Source organism: Xiphophorus hellerii, chromosome 1, assembly GCF_003331165.1.
Source record: "Xiphophorus hellerii strain 12219 chromosome 1, Xiphophorus_hellerii-4.1, whole genome shotgun sequence".
Classification (NCBI taxonomy): Eukaryota; Metazoa; Chordata; class Actinopteri; order Cyprinodontiformes; family Poeciliidae; genus Xiphophorus; species Xiphophorus hellerii.
Window position 1 is genome coordinate 32,451,343 of NC_045672.1, and position 26,274 is coordinate 32,477,616.

The 26,274-nt window shown below is 46.6% G+C and overlaps 1 protein-coding gene across 1 annotated transcript; it reads left to right on the plus strand.

Annotated features, from left to right (window-relative positions):
• The first annotated feature begins 3,641 nt into the window (after positions 1-3,641).
• Positions 3,642-26,086, plus strand: LOC116718869 (myosin-7B-like). Its single transcript, XM_032561127.1, has 47 exons — positions 3,642-4,006; positions 4,287-4,500; positions 6,309-6,408; positions 7,382-7,485; positions 9,452-9,595; positions 9,672-9,828; positions 10,500-10,527; positions 10,682-10,775; positions 11,068-11,160; positions 11,245-11,308; positions 11,477-11,575; positions 12,429-12,532; positions 12,617-12,755; positions 13,211-13,329; positions 13,400-13,549; positions 14,543-14,713; positions 14,786-14,965; positions 15,707-15,839; positions 15,907-15,995; positions 16,453-16,540; positions 16,754-16,871; positions 17,587-17,710; positions 17,774-17,910; positions 18,077-18,247; positions 18,325-18,409; positions 18,571-18,813; positions 18,894-19,070; positions 19,422-19,567; positions 19,640-19,730; positions 19,805-19,962; positions 20,242-20,473; positions 20,550-20,676; positions 21,296-21,414; positions 21,519-21,715; positions 22,068-22,251; positions 22,328-22,493; positions 22,750-22,874; positions 22,950-23,065; positions 23,751-23,937; positions 24,006-24,215; positions 24,291-24,416; positions 24,500-24,590; positions 24,902-24,981; positions 25,291-25,395; positions 25,474-25,569; positions 25,745-25,888; positions 25,964-26,086. Exons 3-47 carry the CDS (start codon positions 6,309-6,311, stop codon positions 25,973-25,975), a joined length of 5,823 nt encoding a protein of 1,940 aa, XP_032417018.1. The 5' UTR covers positions 3,642-4,006; positions 4,287-4,500; the 3' UTR covers positions 25,976-26,086.
• The last annotated feature ends 188 nt before the right edge of the window (positions 26,087-26,274 follow it).

Consider the following 26,274-nt stretch of genomic DNA (forward strand, 5'->3'; position numbering starts at 1 on the left):
AACCAGAACCAGCCTGAAGCAGGAAAAGATGTTTAAAAAGCATCACAACCTGATGGGAACAGAAACTGATGAGAAACAAAGAACATGTTGGAGTTTCACCAAATTTAGTTTTTCTCTTGACTTTAAAAATCATGTCAAAGTAAAAAAGGAAAAATAAACATTAAAATATTGAAATTTTCTCTTTTTTTTCTTGAGAAACGGAGTGAAATATTTACGTCTTTTTGGTTTTCTTAATCCCTGAATGGCAAGTGGCTAATGGACCCACAAGCAGGGCCGGCCCAAGGCATAAGCAAACTATGCAGCCGTTTAGGGCCCAGGGCCGCAGAGGCCCCTCAGTGGAGCTGATTTTCTTCTTCTTCTTTTTTTTAACCAACGATTTCTATATCAATATAATAAAAACACACAATTTTATTATGAAGTGATTTGTTTGAACAAACATATATATTTGATAATGTATGTAGAAATCATTATTTTATTGATAAAAAGTAAAAACATAAATAGGGCCCCCTGGTGGCCGCGGTAGATACCGCCGGTAACATGAGCAGAGCGTCCAAACCTCAGCTAAAGTAAGATAAGTTTGCAAAACAGTGTCTCAAAAACGGATTTCTCCTTCAGGGAGGGAGAAAAGAAAGAGGAAGAACAGAAAAAAGTAAAGATAAAGGTTTGTTTTAATGTGATGTTTATCAGAAAGATTTGTGAAGCTGCTAATAGAAACGTAGCAACCAGATTCAGTTCAACAGCCAAACATTTATGCTAGCGTGAGTTTTAACGTTAATGAGTTGATTCTCCTGGTTGGTTCTGTACATTTCTGGGTTTTTGGCTCAAACACGACGTGTTTGATACAATTTGATGATAAAAGTTCTCAATGTTTGACATTGTCTAGCAAAATGTTTTCACATCAGGCTGCATGGATGCTGCATTAAGATGGAATACACACAAATTCATCACATCCTATGATTAAATTCATTCCTCTTGAGCATTACTCCAATAGCTAAAAATTTAATTCACACCAGGTGAGTCGTTCTCCCCGGAGAATGTGGACCGGTACCGGTACCGGGTTGATTCTGGGCCTTCAAATGATTTTAACAGAAGTTTCACATAACTTAGAAGTTGATGTAAAAATATTGTTTGTTTTAGTCACATAAACGCTCAGCAGCAAACAACAAATCACCAACTGCAGCTTAGAGAAGCTCATCATGTGTTAAGTTGAGCTGCACCGATTGCAGTTTTCTGGCCGGTTACCGATTTTTAAACAGCCTGACCTGCTGAGGTCGATTTTGGCCGGTAGAAATTTTTTGTCTGAAATGTCGTTAAATGTAGTTTAACTGAGTTGGTAACAATGAGGTGAATATTGTTACCTGTAAACGTTCAGACCTGGTGGGCCGGTCTGTCAGTCAAACGTCTCACTGCAGAGCAGAAAAGGACAAAGATGATTCATAAACCTTTGCTGACGAAGATCAGATCAGGAGATAAGATGGGCTTCACATGTAGGTATCGGCTGATCACGATGCCCCAAAATTAAGGAAATCGGTGCCAGAAATCGGCTGGTCGATAAATCAGTTGGCTGATAAATGTATCCTATATTATACATGTATAAAGGCTACAATATCAGAGATGCAATAAGTTTATAGCAGGTGTGTGAATGATCCAATCGTCTGACTCGTCCAGCCGGTCCACATTGTTAGCAGAACCAGAGGGACCCAAAACCAAATTCTGCTTGGGGCCCCATGCAGGCTTGGACCGGCCCTGCCCACCAGGGCAGATCTATTCAGACTATTTCTATGCTTTATCCTCCTTTACCATTTATTTGACATTATATTCAGAGTTTCTAACTGCACTCTCTGAAGCAGTTGAAGGAAGGTTTGATTGTTTGTAGTTAATCCGTTTCCATCCATCCATCCATCCATCTTCTTCCGCTTATCCGAGGTCGGGTCGCGGGGGTAGCAGCTTCAGAAGGGAGGCCCAGACTTCCCTCTCCCCAGCCACTTCTTCTAGCTCCTCCGGGGGAATCCCGAGGCGTTCCCAGGCCAGCCGAGAGACATAGTCCCTCCAGCGTGTCCTGGGTCTTCCCCGGGGCCTCCTCCCGGTGGGACGTGCCCGGAACACCTCACCAGGGAGGCGTCCAGGAGGCATCCTGACCAGATGCCCGAGCCACCTCAACTGGCTCCTCTCGATGTGAAGGAGCAGCGGCTCTACTCTGAGTCCCTCCCGGATGACTGAGCTTCTCACCCTATCTCTAAGGGAGAGCCCAGCCACCCTACGGAGGAAACCCATTTCGGCCGCTTGTATCCGCGATCTCGTTCTTTCGGTCATGACCCAAAGCTCATGACCATAGATGAGGGTGGGAACGTAGATCGACCGGTAAATCGAGAGCTTCGCTTTTTGGCTCAGCTCTCTCTTCACCACGACGGACCGGTACAGCGCCCGCTTGACAGCAGACGCTGCGCCAATCCGCCTGTCGATCTCCCGCTCCCTTCTTCCCCCATTCGTGAACAAGATCCCGAGATACTTAAACTCCTCCACTTGGGGCAGGACACCCCCCCTGACCCGGAGAAGGCACTCTACCCTTTTCCGGCTCAAGACCATGGCCTCGGATTTGGAGGCACTGATCCTCATCCCGGCCGCGTCACACTCGGCTGCGAACCGCTCCAGCGAGAGCTGCAGATCACGATCTGATGAAGCCAAAAGGACCACATCGTCTGCGAAAAGCAGAGATGAGATCCTAAGGCCACCAAATCGGATCCCCTCAACACCTTGGCTGCGCCTAGAAATTCTGTCCATGAAAGTGATGAACAGAATCGGTGACAAAGGGCAGCCCTGGCGGAGTCCAACTCTCACCGGAAACGAGCCCGACTTACTGCCGGCAATGCGGACCAGACTCTGACACCGGTCATACAGGGACCTGACAGCCCGTATCAAAGGGCCCGGTACCCCATACTCCCGGAGAACCCCCCACAGGGCTCCCCGAGGGACACGGTCGAACGCCTTCTCCAAGTCCACAAAACACATGTAGACTGGTTGGGCGAACTCCCATGCACCCTCCAGGACCCTGCCGAGGGTGTAGAGCTGGTCCAGCGTTCCACGACCAGGACGAAAACGTCCTAATCCGTTTCTTTATTATTTAATATTTAATTATCAGTTTCTAATTCCTCAGACTGAACAGATTAAAGTCGTTTTCTATGTTTGGCCAATCTGACACAATTGTTGTATTTAAATGAACTGGTGCAGATTAATCCCATAAAGCAGTAATTCATTTATAAACTTGTAATTTCATTTATAAATATAAAAAGAGATGTTTTAAGTCAGTTTTTCTGTTTCGAATCGATATCTAACGATACTCAGCCTCTGGTACCGGATCGGTGCGTCTCGGATTATTTATTGGATAATTTAGCAGTAAGGAGGTTTTGAACTGTTGATTTTGTTTTAAATTGCGATGAATTAATTCCAGACCCAGTGGTTAACTCAAACGTTTTCATGTCTCAGATCTTCCTCCCAGATTGAGTCTAAAGCCGTTTTGGTTCAGAAGCTGCAGAAACTGATGCAAACTGCAGCAGCTTCCTCTGCTGCAGCAGTGCAGCTTCAGAAGCGTTTGTGTCTGAGCTGCAGCTGTTTGTGTCTCTCCTGGTTTTACTGCGACTTTCCCAGGGATTACAGAGAATCAGCAGGAGTTAGAGAGGAATGGTGACAAAACGGGGGGAAAATGTCAGACGGTGCGATGCCTGTCCTCTGTCCTCTGTCCAGCCGCTGATGGACGGAGCGCTGGGACAGCTGATGGGACCGCAGCGCTGGGACTGGGATTACTGGGATCTGTGTAGCATATGAGCCACACACCAGACCCGCTGAGCCTCCGCTCTTCATCCTCTCATTCATCATCCTCAGGCTCCAGATGTCTGCCAAACGTCCACAGCAGAATAATCCTGGGTTTGCACCGACAACCCCCTGAAACCAGCCGGATTTTCTGTCTGCCGCTGCAGTAGCCGGCGGGGATCAGCTCTACCCAGGCTGGGTAAAAATAACTCAGAGTTTCATTCAGCAGCAAGTTCAAATTAATAATGTTTCAGTTTTTATTCAACCAATAATTTCATCCTAAACTGAAGGCTTTCAAAAGATCAAAAATGTTCGAATTAATCAGAAAGTTTCTCTAAACGTATGTTTATATCAAATAAAACAATTTTTAATTCTTCATTTATTTATTTAAGGATTAAAACATTAAAATGTCGACAAATCTAGAAACTAAAACGGGTTTAAAATAATTTCCTGGTAAAAGTTTCCATTTGGCTGATCAGGACAGAGGAGAAGTCTGGATTTGGTTCCAACGCAACCGGATGAAGGAAGAGCAGGAAGCAGGTGGAGGTCTGACCTTATATGGCCGCCCAGTCAGACCAGTTCTCCCAGTGAGCCGCAGCAGAGGCGGTCACATGCTGGGAGCTTTTAAAGCCGAACAACCGAACCGACTTCAACCCTCAGAGAGGAAACGCTGCAGAGCTTCAGACCGGCAAGGTAGGAACAGCCTGCTGCACTACGTTACCCAGCAGCCCCGGCAGCTGCTCATCAAGCTGGTGTAGAGGGGAAAAAACAAAAATCTGTTCTTTACAGTGAACTGACAATACAGTTAGATTGGAGCTAGCTAAGCTAAATATTTCTAGCTAAATATTTAGTTAGGGACGATTGGCTTGAAAATAAATATTTAGTTGGCAACCTAAATATTTAGTTTCTAACTTAGCAATATTTAGTTCAACCAAAATATTTAGTTGGTTCACTAAATATTTATCTTGGTAAATTTGCAGCTAAATGCTTAGAAAGTAATATTTAGCTTCAAAACAAATATTGAGCTTAGCACCTAAATATTTAGTTAGAAATATTTAGCTCAACACGGTTAAAATTAACTAAGTTAAATATCGCTAACTAAATAAGCTTATTAACTAAATATTTAGCTCCAACCTAAACATTTAGCTAGCTTGCTTATTAAATATTTCATTTGAAACTGTGCAATTAATAAATTAATAAATAATGTGGTCAAAAAATAACATCATATATTCTTATGATTAGTTAAAAACCCAAATTATTGCTGTTAGTCTGTAAATTTCCAAATAATATTTTCCAGTCAGAAACAGAACTGCTGACAGTTTGCTTTGCTTTTTTATTTCTTAATATTTGACTTATTGTATTAATTTTTAAGATGATGTAAACAGATTTATCTGAAATAATCTGTGAGATAAATTCTATTTATTAGATAAAAAAGATTTTCAAAATTAAGTTTTTTCTTTTTTGTGACAAAGAAAAAATATTTACCGTCTTATACTGTATGTGCAAAAATCTGGAATAACTATATAATGATGCGTAAATAAAGCAACATCGCCCTCTAGTGAGGAACCTGCAGTACAGCAGGAGTCTGTGAGTGTTAGTCAAACAGCAGCTGCTGTGAGGATCAGCTGAGTTTACCGCCAGGCTTGATGAGCTCAGACAGAAACCGGACCCGCCCAGACCGCCGCTCCGCTCCGGGTCCGGCCCTCAGGACTCACCGCCTGCTGGTGAAGAGGGACTCTGGTAAAATACTCAGGCTTTTATTCTGAAAGCTCTGGAGAAGATGCAGGACTTGGCAAAGAGCCGAATCTTTGGACCGAATCGTTACTGTTTCCATTTCATCACAAATGTGAGAAAAGGTTTAATATTTCCTGAAAACAAGTTAAACTTCATCCTGATTCAGTTTTTACTTCACCAAACCCGACAGGCCCGGTTCTGAAATATCTCCATGAAAAAAAGGAAAGAAAATAGAACTGAAGCGACCACCAGAGGGCGCTCTGGTCCTCCACATGCATCAGATACACACAGTTAGTAAGTTTATAAAAAGCCGTTGATGGCTGCTGTTAGCATCTCAGCGCTTTAGCATTAGCTTCCACTAATCACTGTGTTGGTGTAGCCCTTTAGCATTAGCAGAACTAATGTTTATGCGCAGTGTAGCTAACGTTTATGCTAGCCGTTTCTACCACTGGATAACAATAAATCTGAACAATAACGTATTCACACAAAGAACTGATGTCTACTTGGTTTAGTGAGTGATTATAATTTTAAATATAGGTAAGTTTTTATAAATTTACATATATTTTGTTTACGTTCATAATTATCAATAAATTTAAATTTTTGAAAGTAAAGACAAAAGTAACTGATTTATGTTATATTTCTATTGTTTTCCTTTACCTTTATTTTCATGTTTTTGTTTTTTGTGACATTTCTAAACATCTGGACTCAAACTAGAGTCAGAAACTTGAGTTCAGAACTTGTTGGACTTCGTGTCTCCGTGTCCTCAGATGTCTCGTTTCCTGGACATGAAGGAGTTTGGAGAAGCTGCTCGTTATCTGCGCCTGTCCAACCTGGAGCAGCTGGCTGCCAGGGCCCAGGCCTTCGACGGTAAACACATCCGCATGCATCAGGCAGAACATTATGACCACAGTCCCGATGTGGGACATGACGCCGGGTCAGCAGGACTTGTCAACTCGACTTGCCACAGCTTCCTGCAGATCCTGGGTTTGATCAAAATCTGGAGAATTTAAAGTTAAACAATGAACCCAAACTTATTCTGCAAGTTTAACCGTTTTGTGTCCTGCTATTGTCAAATGCATGAGAACATGAGGTGGAAAATACTCAGCGATCTGTAATTATTCCTAATAGTTTTCTGTCCTGATAAAAATTAAATTCAAATCCAGCAGATTGTTCTCTTTGAGCTGCTGTTTGTAAATTTACTCAGTCAAACATTAACAGCAATAATTTAGGTTGTTCAGTCTGTCATGAGAGAAGATGAACCGGGTTCATTATTCAGTCATATTTTCACCATGTTAATCATTCATTTATAAATGTAACAGTTTTAAACTAAATGTTTAGTTAGCAAGCTAAATAGTTAGCTAATATGCTAATTCACTTGCCAATAAGTGGACCACAAGCAGACCTGGGTCTCGCTAATCTTTATATAAACTTCTCACCAAATAAATAATATTTGTTGAGCAAGCTAAATATTTAGCTAAATAAACACTTTGCTTCTAATTAACTAAATATTTGTCTAACATTTAGTCTGTAAACTAAATGTTTAGCTAAATATTTAGTTTTTAAGTGTGACATTTAAAAATAAAAGAATAACTTGATTAACAAATATAAACCGCCATTTTTTAATCTTATGACAGAAAACAACCCAAATTATTGCTGCTCATATTTAACTGAGTAACTTTAGAAATGGTCTACATGCCTCTGTAGAATATCTGATGCTCTAAATGTAAAAACACATAACCAGTAATATTTTTTTGCCTGAGGGACATTATGACCACTTGCCCTGCCAGTGGTCATAATGTTTTGCTTGGTATCTGATGCATGCAGATCTAAACTCTTCCAGGGACGAAGCGCGTTTGGCTGCCGGATGAAGCTGAAGCGTACATCGAAGTGGAGGTCAGAGAGCTGAACGGAGACAAAACCACGGTGGAGACCAGAGACGGACGGGTTAGCTAACCGCTACGCTTCAGTTAGCCCAGCTAGCTTAATACTTAGTATTATTTAGGGAAAACTAAGCTTGGGTGCTTAAAACTTTTATAAAGAATAATCTTTTTATAAATTTGTAGAAACTGTCACCATGTTGTAACAGTTTAATATGAAACAGAAAAAAATTTGAGCTCTTCTTCGTTCACCTGATGCTAACTGCAAACAACCAATCAGAGCCAGGAGGCCGGTCTTAGCGCTGTCAATCAGCCCGTGTGCGTGCCGTTCACCCTAACCCGCCTCACTCTCCCCTGTGCTACACCTTCTCCCCATCAGCAGTGAATGTTGTGAATGCTAAAGATAGTTAGCGTAACCACTAATAACAATTAGCAACGCATTCACAAGGATGATTGGCAGCACTAAGCCCTTCCTACTGGCTCTGATTGGTTGTTTTTGGAGGGATTGGTGGTAATAATATTGTTGATGTTTTCACAGATTATCACCACATGCTGACAGTTTTAACAAATAGAAGAAAAACATTTTTTAATAAATGTTCATTACTGCAGCTTTAAGTCAAAGTGATTCTGTTTTTATCTCACAAGGTCAAAGGTCAAAAAAATCTTTAAAGAATCAGATTTTCCTGATTTAAATATGAATGTCCAGCAGCACAGCATTGATTATTTAGTTTGTGTGATTTAAACACTACAGTCTGAAACCGACCCAATATGCAGAACTTCTGCTAACAAGATCAATCCAAGCACCTGCTATATAATAACCAATATAGGCATATTGCATATCTATGTAATGGGCAAAAGCTCATCTAAATGATAACAACAAAATATTCTACCTCAACAACACCCAACTCAAACACTAAGCATTTTTAAAAAAACATAATTAGATGCTAAGGACTCACACCTGGTAAAAACGCAGCAACAAGTTCTGCCCACACAAACTATAGTACCTTTATTTTGAAACCTGAACCAGTCAAAAAAAAAACAACATGAAAACTGAAACAAACCCAAACAGTTGATCATAAAGACTGATATGATAACCAGATAACCTCAATTTCCCTATGGGATTAATAAAGTTTAACCTAACGTAACCTAACTTAACCTAACCTAAACTAACCTAAACTAACCTAACCTAAACTAACCATGATGCTCCTGAGATTCTGAGATACATGAGATTCATTTTGGGGACGTCATTTCTGAGAACTCCAAAACATTTCCTCTGGTATGAAGAGGCTGATTAGAGAAGATGTTTAAGATGCAGACCTGGTCCTGGACCTGGACCTGGACCTGGACCTGGTCCTGGTCCTGGTCCTGGTCCTGGACCTGGTCCTGGACCTGGACCTGGACCTGGTCCTGGTCCTGGACCTGGTCCTGGTATTGGTCCTGGACTGGACCTGGTCCTGGACCTGGTCCTGGACCTGGACCTGGTCCTGGACCTGGACCTGGTCCTGGTCCTGGACCTGGACCTGGACCTGGTCCTGGTCCTGGTCCTGGTCCTGGTCCTGGACCTGGTCCTGGACCTGGACCTGGTCCTGGACCTGGTCCTGGACCTGGACCTGGTGGACCTGGTCCTGGGTCCTGGTCCTGGTATTGGTCCTGGTCGTGGACCTGGTATTGGACCTGGACCTGGACCTGAACCTGGACCTGGTCCTGGTCCTGGTATTGGTCCTGGTCGTGGACCTGGTATTGGACCTGGACCTGGACCTGAACCTGGACCTGGTCCTGGTATTGGTATTGGTCCTGGACCTGGACGAACCTGGACCTGGTCCTGGTATTGGTATTGGTCCTGGACCTGGACCTGAACCTGGTCCTGGGTATTGGTCCTGGACCTGGACCTCCTGGTCCTGGACCTGGACCTGGTCCTGGACCTGGTCCTGGTCCTGGTCCTGGTCCTGGTCCTGGACCTGGTCCTGGTTCTAGTCCTGCTGAGGGTCTCACGGCGGCAGACCCAGCCTTCCTGACGATCTGCTGTGTTTCAGTTCCTGATGGTTAAAGAAATCGACCTGCAGCCGATGAACCCGCCGAAGTTCGACATGCTGGAGGACATGGCGTTGCTGACGCACCTGAACGAGGCGTCGGTTCTCTTCAACCTCCGGAGGCGCTACAGCATGTGGATCATCTATGCAAGTATCACAGGAAGCTTCTGGAGCCGGACCTCAGGAAACCACTTCCTCTCATCTGCATCGCTCTGTGCCGCAGACGTACTCCGGCCTGTTCTGCGTGGCGGTCAATCCCTACAAATGGCTGCCGGTTTACTTGTCGCCGGTGGTTACGGCTTACAAAGGGAGGCGCCGAGTGGACACGCCCCCCCACATCTACGCCATCGCTGACAACGCCTACAGCGACCTGCTGAAGAGTGAGTCACTGTGAGCGGAGACTGACCGCAGCCAGGCAGGAAGTCAGGAACAACCTCAGCTGGAGGCGCCGTCTGCAAACTTACTCAAACATCAACTGCAATAATTCGGGTTGAAACTAAATATTTAGTTAGAAAGCTCAATATTTAGCTCAAAATTAAACTAGGTTAGCAAATTAAGCATTAGGCTCAATTTAGTTAGCCAGGTAAATATTTGGCTCCAAACAAACAAAACTCTTTGTTATCAAGCTAAATATTTAGTTTGGAAAGTAAATAAAGTCTGAGGTCAGAAAATTTAGTTTTTAGCTCCAAATTTACTAGACAGCTGGGAAGCTAAATGTTTAGAGCCAAACTAAATATTTAGTTAGCAAGCTCAATATTTAGTTTGTAAAGTAGTTATTAGCTAACAATTTAGTTTGGAGCTCTAATGAAAATATTTAGTTTGTAAACTAAATATTTTAACCTGAATATTTTATTTGCAGCTAAATGTGTTGATGTAAAGTTGAGTCTGTAACTCTGCAGCTCTAACTCACCTACCTGAGTTCAGGTGTTCCACCAGGTTCTGTTTACATTCATCACCATCCAAACAAAATACAGAAAACAATAATTACTAAACCCAAACTACCGAAAGGTTCTTCAGATTTGGTCATTCCGGGTTTAACTTCCCTCCACAGATCGAGAGAACCAGTCGATGCTCATCACGTAAGTCTGAAAAAAAAACAATTATTACGTAAAGCTGCAGTTTGTACATATTTTTACATGTTTGTTGAAACCATGTTGGGACATTTTGGTGTCAGTGAAAAAATAAATCCAGCTGCTCTGATTCTCTCTCTGGACCGGGCCGGTTCTGATCCAGCGGAGAGTCTGGAGCCGGAAAAACCGTCAACACCAAGAGAGTGATCCAGTACTTCGCCACCGTGGCGGCGCTGGGAGAGAACATCAAGAGAGGAGTAAGACTGGTTCTGGTTCTGTTAACGTTTGGACTTTGGTTCTGGTTCTGTTAACATTTGGACTCTGGTTCTGTTAACGTTTGGACTCTGGTTCTGGTAACGTTTGGACTCTGGTTCTGGTTCTGGTAACGTTTGGACTTTGGTTCTGGTTCTGTTAACATTTGGACTCTGGTTCTGGTAACGTTTGGACTCTGGTTCTGGTTCTGGTAACGTTTGGACTTTGGTTCTGGTTCTGTTAACATTTGGACTCTGGTTCTGGTAACGTTTGGACTCTGGTTCTGGTTCTGTCCAGCGCTCCCTGGAGGACCAGATCATCGAAGCCAACCCGGCCATGGAGGCGTTCGGAAACGCCAAAACGATCCGAAACAACAACTCGTCCCGCTTTGTGAGTGCCGCGATCTGATTGGCCAGTAGCTCCAGAGGGGGCGGGACTGCTCAGCCTGTGACTGAATCTGATTGGACATTTCAGGGAAAGTTCATCAGGATCCATTTTGGTCCAACTGGGAGGCTGGCGTCTGCCGACATCAACATCTGTGAGTCGAATTATTTTATCTAAACTCTTCAGGACGTCCAGAGCTTCAAGGCAACAAGTTTAATGATTATTTTATGAAAAACTGATTTTCTTTGCAATTTTCAACAACTTTGAAATTTGCACAAAGAACTGACAGCAGAAAATCAGCCTGATTGTGTTTTTCCTCCAGATCTCCTGGAAAAATCCAGAGTCGTGTTTCAGCAACCAGGAGAGAGAAGCTACCACATCTACTACCAGATCCTGTCCAATCACAAGCCAGAGCTGCAAGGTAACCACGCCCACCGCGATGACATCATCAAACAGCTGGAATAAATCAGGTTGAAACACAGACGGAGAGAACGACCTGCACAGACCCGGAAAACCCTGCAGGACCGAGAACTGAAAAATAAACTGAATAATTTTAATAATAATAATAATAATCTGATTAAATCTTAAAGAAAATCAAACGTAAATGACAATAATATCAGTTTGTCTAAACAAAAACTCTCCTGTTTGTATTTATATAAATTCTTCTTCAGTAAAGTTTTCATATCTGGTCCTTCTGTCAGATTTCTTTACTATCAACATGAAGCATTTAAAAAAACATTTTAAATTCTTGTTATCATGTTAGCTCAGCATGTTTTACTGTTTACATGTGGCGCCCCCTGCTGTTTGGACCTGATTTTACATGTTCATTTTTCTGAATTAACGTCTTAAAATCATTTAGTTTCATCTAAATGTTTGAAATTCTCTATTAATGCATTCTGCCTCATTTTGGTCCTTTGCTTCAAACCCAACAAACCAGATGGACATTTTCTCCACATTAAAACCAATAAAACCATTAAAAGCAGCGAAGAAGCAGCAGAAAATCTTCTCAGATCTCACAGGATGTGTTTATGGAAACTATGGAGTTAGCATAAACTAAACATTTATCTCTAAGCTAAATATTTGGCATTATGGCATGGAAACTCGGAAATGTTTTATCTTATTTTCTGGATTAAAGATGTGGCGCCCCCTGCTGTTTGGACCTGATTTTACCTGTTGTAGATGTGGCGCCCCCTGCTGTTTGGACCTGATTTTACCTGTTGTAGATGTGGCGCCCCCTGCTGTTTGGACCTGATTTTTCGGTCGATGTGTTGCAGACCTGCTGCTGGTGACCACCAACCCCTACGACTACCACTTCTGCTCCCAGGGCGTTACCACGGTGGAGGGCGTCAATGACGGCGAGGAGCTGAGTCTCACTGACGTAGGCGACCTTGGTGACCCCCGACCCGCCTCCTGTCTGCCCCCTGCTGGGGGATAATCTGTGGTTCCTGTCTGTCTGCGGCAGCGCGCCATGGACACTCTGGGATTCACTGCGGAGGAGAAGCTCGGCTGCTACAAACTCGTTGGAGCCATTATGCACTTTGGGAACATGAAGTTCAAGAAGAAGCAGAGAGAAGAGCAGGCTGAAGCCGATGGGACAGAAAGTAAGACATGTTGGTTTCCTTCAGCAGACACAGGGAGCCACAAACTAAATATTCAGATTAAAACTAAAGTCTAAATATTTAGTTACAGACTAAATATTTACCTCTAAAATAAATACTTAGCCCCAACTACACATTTAGTTTACAAACAAAATCTTAAAATTTTTATGTCTAAACTAAATATTTACCATTAAAATAAATATTTATTTACTTTGTAAGCTAAATAATTAGTTTGGTGCTAAATATTTACCTGTAAAGAAAATATGTAGCTTGCTAACTAAATATGTAGCTTGCTAGCTACATATTTAGCTTGCTAGCTAAATATTTAGCTTGCTAACCACAGCATAGACCCTTGATGAATCCCTCAGTCCTGATATCTCTGGGACCCATGAATACTAGAAGCTTCATATGAAGTGATTTCCTTCCTGGATCTTTCTGGGTCTGTCTCGTGTTTCCAGGTGCTGACAAGGCGGCGTACCTGATGGGCATCAGCTCCTCGGAGCTGCTGAAAGGACTCCTGAACCCCAGAGTCAAAGTTGGAAACGAGTTCATAGTGAAAGGGCAGACAGTGGAGCAGGTGATCAGCAGATCCGGCCCAGATCCGCGGTGAAGTGGATTTAAAATGACCGGAGGATGTTTGTGTCCAGGTGAACTACGCGGTGGCAGCTCTGTCCAAAGCCACGTACGACCGAATGTTCAAGTGGCTGGTGGGGCGGATCAACTCGTCTTTGTACACCGCTCTGCCTCGTCAGTACTTCATCGGAGTCCTCGACATCGCTGGGTTCGAGATCTTCGAGGTAAAGAAGAAACAAGACCAAGAAACATTTAAAGGATCATGTTTTCAGGTTTTAATGTCTGCACTTAGAAAATCAAAGCAGAATTAGCAGATTTAGTTTGATTTAAAGAAACTGAAGTTTTTCTGAACCTGATTTGCACCAAAGGAGCCAACGAATCTGAGTTTGCTACCTAAAACTGTCAGGAGGTCCAACTGACATGTGAACACAGTGTTTAGTAAAGACCAGTGGTTAGCTAAATAGTTAGCTGCACATTATTATAAACATTAGTTCCGTTCAGATGCTATACCAATATGTTAATTAGCAGAAGCTAATGCTAAAGGGTCGATACCCTCCCTCAGTGGTAGGCACCGCTAACTGCGCTAACCCTGAATCACTAGTCATAAACATCAGTTCCGCTAACATTAACCTACATGGTAATTAGCAGAAGCTAATGTGTTAAAATGCTAACTTCAGCCATGTTGATATCAGAATCAGATTCGTTATACAACACATTCTGTGGAACAGACCTTCAGTTTGTAGTTATTGGGTTTCGCTAACTCTGTTAGCACGCATCACACCAGTACATTTTAGACATTTACTGTACTTCTACAGCAATGGATTCTGGGTACAAAACACATATCATCTGCTGCACTGCATCATGGGTGGAGAATGTGGGGAAACTGACCTGCTGCATAAACAGACTTCAGAATAAGAGCATGAATATAAACAGCTAACTTCTTAAATATTCTTAACAGCTGAAAATCAAAACAGACGTTGATCTTTATTCAACTGAAAGTTTGCAAAACAACCCAGTAAATTAGTGCTTTGGAAGGGAGCGCTAGGAAAGCTAAGTGTGCTAAACGTTTTCAATGTTAGCAACAATGCTAACCAAAAAAATTAGCAATGGAACTAGCGCATCAGCAGAAGAGTGCGTCCCACTGCTAAAGACAGGCTTCCTGTTGGACTCCTGCTGGTAAACGCTCCTCACATCCATCATGTCTCCTTCTCCTGCAGCTCAACAGCTTCGAACAGCTGTGCATCAACTTCACCAACGAGAAGCTGCAGCAGTATTTCAACCACCACATGTTCATCCTGGAGCAGGAGGAGTACAAGACCGAGGGGATAGAGTGGACCTTCATAGACTTCGGTCTGGACCTGCAGGCCTGCATCGACCTCATTGAGAGGGTGAGTCTGCTGGTCGCCTGGAGGAGGAGAGTCTACATGCAAACACTGAACTGCTGCTGTCTGTGTGTGAAGCCAATGGGAATCCTGTCCATCATGGAGGAGGAGTGCATGTTCCCCAAGGCCACGGACCACAGCTTGAAAACCAAACTGTTCGACCACCACCTGGGGAAATCCCCCAACTTCCAGCGCCCACGGCCCGACAAGAAGCGCAAATACGAGACCCACTTTGAGCTGGTTCACTACGCGGGAGTGGTGGGTACCTGGTTCTGTTCTGGTCCAGTTGGTATCACTTCAGACCCAGAACTGGGCCTCCTGGTAGCTATTCCACCTGAGGCTGTCTGAAGGCAAGGGAGGATGGATGGATGGATGGTTGGATGCTCAGCCTCTGGCTGGTTGGTTGGATGATGGGTTGGATGTATGTATGGTTGGATGCTCGGCCTCTGGCTGGTTGGATGGATGTATGGTTGGATGCTCGGCCCCTGGTTGGTTGGTTAGTTGGTTTGTTGGATGTATGGTTGGTTGGATGCTCGGCCTCTGGCTGGTTGGATGGATGTATGGTTGGATGCTTGGCCTCTGGTTGGTTGGATGGATGGTTGGTCGATGCTCAGCCTCTGGCTGGTTGGTTGGATGTATGGTTGGATGCTTGGCCTCTGGCTGGTTGGATGGATGGTTGGTTGGATGTATGGTTGGATATATGTATGGTTGGATGCTTGGCCTCTGGTTGGTTGGATGGATGGTTGGTTGGATGCTCAGCCTCTGGCTGGTTGGTTGGATGGTTGGTTGGATGTATGGTTGGATGCTTGGCCTCTGGCTGGTTGGATGGATGTATGGTTGGATGCTTGGCCTCTGGCTGGTTGGATGGATGGTTGGTTGGATGTATGGTTGGATGCTTGGCCTCTGGTTGGTTGGATGCTCAGCCTCTGGCTGGTTGGTTGGATGTATGGTTGGATGCTCGGCCCCTGGTTGCCCTGACTCCTGCTGCGTTGCCTGCAGGTTCCCTACAACATCACCGGTTGGCTGGATAAGAACAGAGATCCTCTGAATGAGACGGTGGTCGCTCTGTTCCAGAAATCCTCCAACAAGCTGATGGCCGGGCTTTTTGAGAACTACGTCTGCTCTGAGACAGGTACAGCAGCACCGAACTCACAAACCGCCAGCAACCGGCAGCAACAAACAGTCCGTTCTCCTGTTAGCCGCAGTGTCAGCTGGTGACCACAAGGGGGAGACCAAGCACAGGAAGAGGAAGGCTGCTTCTTTCCAGACGGTTTCACAGCTGCACAAGGTGAGTCAGAACGGCGTGAGAAAAGCTACAACTGAGGAGATGACCGGACCAACGGGGCCATTCATGATGAAACGTTCAGTCTTTGTCGCATTTTATCTGATTCTTTTCATATTGTTGGGAAAATGTGCTGAGATATCGCTGACATTCTTTTAATGACAAAATCACAAGATAGTTTACAGGTTTCTCATTCATTGTCATGAGGAGACGGATGATGACAGAATATATAAAAAACAAAATGGAGTCTGAATTCTCCTTCCCTCTGGAGGAAAACGAATGTTTAATGAGACATGAGAGGATCTGTGTCTTCAGTTTCAGCCTTACTGTGAGAGACAAAGACATCTGAGATCCGTCCGTCCGTCCGTCTCCTGAAGTCGTCCTCACATTGAGTCCTGCGCTAACCAGCAGGAAGTCGTATTTACGCACGGCGTAAAGTTTCCTTCTCTCTGCTTAACGGCAGGAAAACCTGAACAAGCTGATGGCCAACCTCCGCAGCACTCAGCCTCACTTTGTTCGCTGCATCATCCCAAACGAGACCAAGAGTCCAGGTAACCCGGTAACCAGGTAACCCAGTAACCAGGTAACCCAGTAACCAGAGAAACCAGTAACCAGGGAAACCAGTCGGCAGGTTTGATGATGTTCCTGAAATGGCTCTGGGTACTTGGTCTTCCTGGTGAACGTGTGTTGGTCGTTTGGACGGGTGTGTGTGTGTGTGTGTGCGTGTGCGCCTCCTGCTGAGGGGACCGGTGTTTGTCTCCCAGGTGTGATGGATCCCTTCCTGGTGCTCCACCAGCTCAGGTGTAACGGAGTCCTGGAGGGGATCCGGATTTGCCGGAAAGGCTTTCCCAACCGAATCGCTTACGCCGAATTTAAACAGCGGTGAGTCCCGAAATTTAACCCGACACAGGAACTCTGGGTCAAAGGTCAGAGCCGGTCCCCTGTGATCTGGACGTAGCGGCCATCTTTAAAGCCCCCCAGGCTCTCAGAAGGGTTTTCTTCTTTGAACTTTGACCTTTTCACTTTTTCACTCGACTCTGAGCCACGAATGTCAGTGGGTGATGACGTTATGTCATAAAACTGGCAAATAACCCGTTAAAATGGCCTCCCTGTTACCATGGCAACATGGGATAAAATGCCCCAGAAGTTATTCCAATAAACGATATATTGTTGTTTTGAGACCATTTTCAGTAACATGATGGTAATAATGGCATAATAATGTAAGAACACATTTAAAAACTGATAAACATTTGGAACTTGAAGACATTTTAAATATCCAAACAAAACAGATGAAATCTCTGGAAACAAAATGATCCTTTAATAAAAGGACGAACTCAGACCAAAACATCAGACTGAAGAAGTTATCATTCAATAAATCAAGCAAAATGAAATTATTGCGTTTGTTTTCATTTCTCAGGTGATTAATTGATTTATTCCTTACTGTGACGGGCCTAAACATGGATATAAACATGTTTTTGGTTTAATCTCTAACATTTATTAGCTGAATCTTTTTCACGCTGATGAACTGAAGGACGATGCATCGCTCAGGTTTCACCTTCGGCTCTGGGATTCTCCTGACTCGTGGTTTTCCTGTCAGGTATCGGATCCTGAACCCGTCTGCGATCCCGGAGGACTCGTACATGGACAGCAGGAAGGCTGCAGAGAAGCTGCTGGGATCCCTGGACATCGACCACAACCAGTACAAGTTCGGACACACAAAGGTAGAAAACCAACTCAGTCCCAGTTTGACCCAAACGAATGATTCAGTAATTTGTCCTCCTCAGGTTTTCTTTAAGGCGGGTTTGCTGGGACAGCTGGAGGACATGAGGGACAGCCGTCTGTCCCACATCATCACCACGGTTCAGGCCAAGTGCCGGGGGAAACTGATGAGGATGGAACTTCAGGAGCTGAAGCTGAAGAGGTCAATATGGCCGCCATCAGTCTTCCTGTTTCCTGCAGCAGCCATGTTGGAGAACAATGTTCAATCTTTCATGTGTAGAAGATCCAGGTTTTTACTCAAACTCAGGCGGTTCTGGTAAAACCCGGACCGGACAGTGAAGCCGGATGTTTGTGGTTCCTCCTGTCAGGGACGCCTCCACGGTGATCCAGTTCAACCTCAGGGCCTTCTTCTCGGTGCGCACCTGGCCGTGGATGATGCTCTTCTATAAGCTCCGCCCCCTGCTGAAGAGCGCCCAGGTGGAGAAGGAGCTGGCCGCTCTGAAGGACGACTTCGCCAAGTTGAAGGAAGCGTTTGAACGGTCGGCTTCCATGTTAGAATGAAACATCTGGAGAAGGTTCTCCTGAGTTCTCTGACTGCTGGGCTTTTCTTCATCAGGTCAGAGGTCAAGCGGCAGGAGGCCGAGCAGCGGCAGGTGGTTCTGGTCCAAGAGAAGAAGGATCTGGCTCTGCAGCTGCAAGCTGTAAGAAACACTGAGCCTTCAGTTTCACCTCCAAATCTTTCTTCCTTCTTCAGACCATAAAACACTTTAAAGATCTTCGGGGCCGTTTGGGTCGGAGCCAACAAAATAGAAACAATCTTATTTAAAATATTAAGAGTCTAGTTTTTAATCTTCCTTATCAGGAGCAGGACAACCTGATGGACGCAGAGGACCGCTGCAACCAGCTGATCCAGTCCAAAATCTCTCTGGAGTCCAAGCTGAAGGAGATGCAGGAGCGTTTGGAGGACGAAGAGGAGGCGAGCGCCAGCCTGACGTCCAAGAAGCGTCACCTGGAGGACGAGGTGCTGTCCCTGAAGAGAGACGTGGACGATCTGGAGATGACGCTGGCCAGAGTGGAGAAGGAGCGGCACGGAGTGGAGAACAAGGTGCGGCGCCTCGCAGCGTTTCGCTGCTGCTGCTGCTGCTGCTGCGCTTCCCGCAGGCTGAACCTCTCCGCTCCCTGCAGGTGAAGAACCTGACCAACGAGATGGTCGTCCTGGACGAATCCATCGCGTCTCTGAGCAGAGAGAAAGCTGCTCTGCTGGAGGCTCACCAGCAGGTGCTGATCGACCTTCAGGCTCAGGAGGACAAGGTCAACATGCTGGCCAAGGTCAAAGCCCGTCTGGAGCAGCAAGTGGATAACGTAAGAAAAGTTCAACTGGGCAGCTTTGGACAGCGCTAACCAGCAGGCTAACTGTTCCAAACCTAAGTCACTAATCAGACCAGCTAATGCTAACGCAACAAACCAATACGGTATTTAGTAGAAGCTAATATTAACAAGCTAAAGTTTATTCACTTTATTCAAGTGAAAGTTTACAGAACAGCCAAACACGTCAGTTTAGAGTTTATTCAGAAAAACTCCAGTTTTGGTGAAATTAAAGGCTCTAAACTTTAGTCAAACCAACCAGTTCCAGATGGCAGGAAAAGGTTCCTGCTCATCTAAACAGTTTGTGGTTCATCTACGGGACGCTGTGATGTCATATCCTCTGTGCAGGTTGAAACCTCCCTGGAGCTGGAGAAGAAGACTCGGTGTGACCTGGAGAGAGCGAAGAAGAAGCTGGAGGGCGACCTGAAGCTCTGCATGGACTCAGTGAAGGACCTGGAGAACCAAAAGGAAAATCTGGAGGAGAGACTGAAGAAGTAAGATCAGCCTTTCGCTAAAAGTAACCAGGCAAAAACTAATGTTTGTGATTCCACTTTTCTGCTCCAAAGGAAAGACTCTGAGTTGGTTCAGTTCCATGAGAGGCTGGAGGACCAGCAGACTCTGAGTGATCAGCTTCAGAAGAAGATGAAGGAGCTGCAGGTGGGTCACAGAACCAAAGGTTTCCGGATCTTCCTCTGATCCTGGATGCTTCAGTGGTTTGGCTGCTCCTGCAGACCCGAATCGAGGAGCTGGAGGAGGCGCTGGAGGCGGAGCGGGCGTGTCGCGTCAAAGCCGAACGTCAGAGGAACGACATCGCCACGGAGCTGGAGCAGCTGGGAGAGAAGCTGGAGGAGGCAGGAGGAGCTTCAGCGGCTCAGGTGGCTCTAAGCAGGTAGTTCACCTCCAGAGTGATGACAGGAAAACCCACTGCTCAATCATAAGCAACCCGAAGGATCCAGGAACGCTTCTGAAGGGACAGAATGCAGCACCAGGTCCAGTTAGAGCATCATCGGTCAGATGAGGCATCAGGGAAGATGGAGGCCAGGAAGCTCAACTGCAGCAGCTTCCTGTGTCTCAGGCTCTTAAAGATGTACAGCAGTCACAGGATAAAGGGGCTAAAACTAAACCTGCTCAGTCTGTTTCCAGTAACTTTAGTCGATTTGCTCAACAGGAAGCGAGAGGCAGACTTGCAAAAGATGCGGCGGGAGCTGGAGGAGGCGGGGCTTCACCACGAGGCCGTAGCTGCCAGTCTGAGGAGGAAGCACTCGGACTCGGTGGCGGAGCTCAGCGAACAGATCGACGCTCTGCAGAGAGTCAAACAGAAACTGGAGAAGGAAAAGACCGAGATCCGACTGGAGGCCGACGACCTGGCCGTCAGCGTGGAGCAGCTCAGCCGAGCCAAGGTGAACCAGGACTTTAACGTGGCTGGTTTGGTTCTGCTGCCTGCAGGTAATTCTGACTGATGCTCCTCTGATGCAGGGGACAGTGGAGAAGATGTGCCGGGTGATTGAGGACCAGCTGAATGAAAGCCGGAGCAGAGCGGACGAGCTGCAGAGGCAGCTGGCTGAGGTGTCTGCTCAGAAAGCCCGAGCTCTGACCCAAACCGGTAAAACACACAGGATGGAATGAATGAACGACCAAACAGCCATCATCAATGATGGTGAACATTAAACTCAGGCTAAAGCCCACTGGGTCCTGGAGTAAACATTAGTCAGGTTTCTGAGGGCTCCAGGTTCTGGTTCTCCACAGAACCAGACAGACTCCAGTCCTTCCAAAACGTTCAGCATCGTTCTGTCACTGTGGAACCATTACTGGCAGTTTGGGTGAGTCTACCTGCTGCTGCTTTAGAGATCAGGACAGCAGAGACACGAGACCAGACCTGCTGCCACTTCCTGCTCTGGTCAGGAGAAGAAAGTCATGATGTTAGCATGTTGCATCAGATACAGACCTGATGCTTTCAGGGAACAAATGTTTCCCACAGAAAGATGGAGGTTAGAAGAATAAGTGTTTGTGTCGGTCTGTGGTTTACTTTAAGAGGGTGATCTGAGATTGTTTGGTCATCTGGTGGAAACAGCTGAATGTCATCTGCATCAGATCGATGACAGAAGCAACAGCAGCACTGCTGACTAAAACCGAGAACAGCTGAGTCTGTGGAAACTTTCTGTCCTGAAGGACACAAAGAAACGGTCAGACTGATAATCAGATCATTCCTGCTCTGTTCTCAGCTGAGTATGGCCGCCGTTTAGAGGAGCGGGACGCCCTGATTGGTCAGCTGCAGCGCTTCAAGGCTAGCCTTAGCCAAGACACTGAGAATCTGAAGAAGCAACTGGAGGAAGACAGCAAGGTAACACTGAACCCATCCCATGCAAAGTTCTGCGCTTTAAGTGGAGACAACAATCTAGAAAGATGTTTGCTGAGTCTCTCACCATGTCTGCATGTCTGCTGAAGGCCCGGGTTGCTCTGGCTCACGCTGTCCAGGCGTCCCGTCACGACTGCAGCCTGCTGAAGGAGCAGCTGGAGGAGGAGCAGGAAGCCAAAGCCCAGCTGCAGAAGGCCTTGTCTCAAGCCAACGGCCAGGCGCTCCAGTGGAGAGCCAAGTATGAGACAGAAGCTGTGCTGAAGATAGAGGAGCTGGAAGAGGCAAAGTAAGAAGACACTGATGGTTCCACTCCGACCCAACCGGCCCAAAGCGTCCAGGTTCTGAAGCTTAGACATGTTCACTTAGCTGATGAGAGATTCTGTTTCGATGGGGTCAGAGGGATGGTTTCTATATGTTGGTGGTGTTTTTGTGATCTCAGTTTTTACATCACTGAGGATTCTAGTGGAACAACCAAAGTTTCTCTACAGAACTGGTCCCAGGTAAAACCTGGACCGGCCTTCAGCCCGTCGCTCACACAGCCTGGACCCAGCTGGCTGCGGGTTCCTCCCTGTGGCGCAAGAGGTTGAAACCCAGAACCCTGTGCTGTACGTCTCAGGGTTCTGTTCTGATGTTTGCAGGAAGAAGTTAGTTGTGAAACTGCAGAGTGCGGAGGAAGCCACCGAGGCGGCTCAGGCTAAGAGTTCCTCACTGGAGAAAACCAAGCAGCGTCTGCAGGCCGAGGTCGACGACCTGGCAGCTGAACTGCTGCGCTCCAACGCCGCCGCTCTGGCTCTGGACAAGAAGCAGCGAAACTTTGACAAGGTTGGTCCAGAAACAGAAACCCGACTCAACAAGCTGTAGAGGTGGAAAGTGGACCTGTGTGTGACGTGTGACGCAGCTGCTGAGCGACTGGAAGCTGAAGGAGGAGGAGGGTCAGGCGGAGCTGGAGGCGTCCCAGAGAGAGTCTCGCAGTCTGAGCACAGAGCTGTTCAAACTGAGGAGCAGCTATGAAGAGGCTCTGGATCATCTGGAGACGGCCAAACGGGAAAACAAAAACCTCCAAGGTACCAAGACCCTGGTCTACTGGACCGGGTCTGATCAGAGCCAAACGTTTAGAGAACAGATGGACGATTAAATATGATGTTTGACTATCGATACAGACACACACCTTACTGTTAGTCCTGTCCACTCACTGCTGAGCCGTTTGTTGACGTGTCCGGCGGGCCTGAGCATGTGGGGACGTTTAGAGTTCAGGACAAGAGAATCAGAGAAACGTCTTCCTACCAGAACCAAACATCCCTCATTTCTGCCTTTTCCCAGAGGAAATCCTCGAGTTGACCAACCAGATTGGAGAAGAAGGGAAAACCATCCATGAGCTGGAGAGAACGAAGAAGATCCTCCATATGGAGAAGAGTGACATCAGAGCTGCTCTGGAAGAGGCAGAGGTAAGACTCCTCCTCAGTCCAGGTACCTGTGAACTCACCAGACCGGTTGACTGGACCGGTTCCCCCTCCAACCAGGGAACGCTGGAACACGAGGAGAGCAAGAACCTGAGATTCCAGACGGAGCTGCAGCAGATTCGGAATGAGATTGAGCGAAAGATTGCAGAGAAGGACGAAGAGATGGATACGCTCAGGTACCTGACGCCTTAAAGCAGCCAATCAGAAACATTCAAACTGCATCTGGTAGCACAGATCGGTTCTGAAATGAAAGAGAACCCAAAGGCAGAGGAGCATCAGGTCTGACAATGAGCTGGGTGAGGATTGGACGGATCATCCACGGACTGTCTGAGTCCATCCATCATTCCAGCGAAATCTGGATCAGAAAAGTCAACATGAAAACTCCTGAAGTTTAGAGAAACGTTTAAGTTTCTCGATTAGCCAGACTTTAAAATGCTGTGAGGATGAACTGCATGTGAGATGGTGAAAGTTCTGCACACAGCATGAGGCAGTGAACATGAGAAAATTAAATCTATAGTTCAGGTCAGTCTCTGGATCTGGTCCAGGTCCAGAACTCGTGTCCTCAGAGTCCTGGATCTCTGCTGTCAGCTGCTGCTACCGCTGAGCTGCTTTCAGAAAACGGGGATCTGCAAATGAGACGGTTCTGGTTTAGGTGGACTGTGGCAGAACCAGTTCAAGGTGTTGAATTGTTTCCTCTGCCTCACTGACGACCCAACCAGAGTCTCAGCTGGTCAGAGGAAACGGCAGCATGTCCAGAGTTTCTCTAAACGTATCTTCAGTCGCTCCTCTGCCCTGGTCTTTTCCCCCTGAGCCGATTCAGACAGGAAGTCTCTCGACTCTGATTCGGCCTCCTTCATCCAGGCGGAACCACCAGCGCTCTCTGGACGGCGCGCAGGCCAGCCTGGAGGCCGAGAGCCGCAGTCGCAGCGAGGCGGTTCGTCTGAAGAAGAAGATGGAGTCGGACCTGAACGAGATGGAGGTCCAGTTGGCGCACGCCAACCGGCAGGCGGCTGAGAGCCAGAGGATCATCAGACACCTGCAGACACAGGTAATCCCTCCTGATCAGGCGGTCACCCGCACATATGGGTCAGTTCCCATCACTTGGTTCTGCTGCAGGTCAAAGAGCAGCAGGCGGAGCTGGAGGATAAAGTCCAGGCGGCCAATCAGCTCCAGGAGCAGCTGGTTCTGTCGGAGCGCCGCGGTGCGCTGATGGCGGCAGAGGAGGCGGAGCTGAGAGCGGCGCTGGAACAGACCGACCGCGTCCGAAAGACGTGTGAAAACGAAATGCTGGAGGCGGCAGAGAGAGTCGGCCTGCTCAGCACTCAGGTACGGCCGCAGGCGACCTCTGACCTCTGCCGTCGCCGACGTCCAGACTTTGACCCGAGGCTTCCTGCGTTCCAGAACGCGGCTCTGCTGAACCAGAAGAGGAAGCTGGAGACGGACCTGTCTCTGCTGACCGGAGAGGTGGACGAGGCCGTGCAGGAGAGCCGCAGCGCCGGAGAGAAGGCCAAGAAGGCCGTCACTGACGTCAGTCCTGAACCCTGACCCCTGACCCCGCGCTCGGTCAGAGCGTTTGATGCTTTGGTTGCTGAACGCCGCTGTTCCTGCAGGCGGCTCTGATGGCCGAGGAGCTGAAGAAGGAGCAGGACAGCAGCAGCCTGCTGGAGCGGATGAAGAGGAACATGGAGGCCACAGTGAAAGGTCTGGACCCGGGCCGGGATCACCACCCTGACGGAGTCCGGTCACCTCCTCTGACCAGACAAATGTTAGATCTACCAGGAAACAGGAACCTCTGTTTGGCTGGTTACCCAGAATGCATTGTGCTGTAAATATGAGTGATAAAAAGTATTAATGTTGATGCTGGGGAATGAGAAGGGATTAAAAAATGTTTTCATTAATTTAACCACAGAATATTAAAGTTAAATTCTTTCATCTCATAAACTTGTAACTGAATTAGTAATAATCTGTAGATTATATTCCAGATTAGGATCTGAGCTGTGATGCTCTGTCAGACCTGCAGGTGAAGCTGGACGAGGCGGAGCAGGCGGCCCAGAGAGGAGGGAGGAAGCAGCTCCACAAGCTGGAGACCAGAGTGAGGAGAAGTTCTGCCGGGCTGTCGGTTCTGATCCGCTAAACCCAGAGGGATTCTGGGGGATCCGGGCGGAACCCAAACCAAACAACCTGCTGAGAAAGAGGAGCTTCTGCTTGTAGCTTCAGAACCCAAACACACATTAATGTCCTTAAGTTTCCAAACCCCAAAATGTTCCACTGTTCATTTCTTTAGCAAATTGATCTTGATCAATTTTTTTTTTTTACAAAAACCCTTTGATGTAACAAAATAATGGTTAAATAAAAGAATGTATTGTTCCAGAGCCTGTATCTCAGTTTCTGCTGTTTGCAGGTCAGGGAGCTTCAGCTGGAGCTGCTGGAGGAGAGGAAGAGGAGCGAGGAGTTTCAGAAGAGCCTTCGTCGCTCTGAGAGGAGAGCGAAGGAGCTGTCGCTGCAGGTCTGAGCCGCCGCCGGCCGCTGCTGCTCTGGTTCTGGTTCTGTTGGGCCGCTGCTTCATTGGTTCTGTGTCCCGCAGTCGGAGGAGGACAGGAAGACTCTGCTGAGGATGCAGGAACTGATCGAGAAGCTTCAGGCCAAAGCCAAGAGCTACAAGAGACAAGCTGAGACCGCAGTGAGTGTCTGGAACGCTCAGAGCGCTTTTATTCTGAAACATCAGCAGCCTGAAAAACGCAAAGAGCTGCATCACAGGAAGGGTCAAAGGTTATCTGTAGATCAGAGTAAAACTTTTGTTTTAACGTCTCCATCCGGTGGTTTCATTTGGTGTCATTCCCCCATCTGTCCGCCAGGAGGAGCAGGTGAGCAACACCAGCGTCCGTTTCAGAAAAATCCAACAGGATCTGGACGGTGCTGAGGAGAGAGCAGACATCGCCGAGACGGCCGTGAACAAGCTGCGGCTCCGGACCCGCGAACACAGCGGCGCGGTGGTTCTGGTGGGTCCGGCCCGGTCCGCTCTGCGGTTCACATCCGATTATTAGTTACTAACAGAAACGTTTGTTTTTCTGCAGACGAGCGACTGAGGCGGAGGTTCCTCCTGGGACCGGGTCGCTGTTTTCTCTCTGCTTTGGTTCGGTTTCCTTTTGCTCTTAGTCTTTGTTTTTCTGTAATAAACCTTAATTATCGCAGTTTTACCAGTTTGGTTGGTTTTCTTTCTTCAGGGCTCCTGCTGCTGATTGGGTTTATTTATCCTGACATGAGGTTCAGTCATCATTTCATCATGTTATACATTAACTTATGAATGTCACAATGTCAAAATAAATATTTAATTTCCAAAATAATATTTAGCTTTCTGAATAAATTAAACTACTTTGCTCCAAAG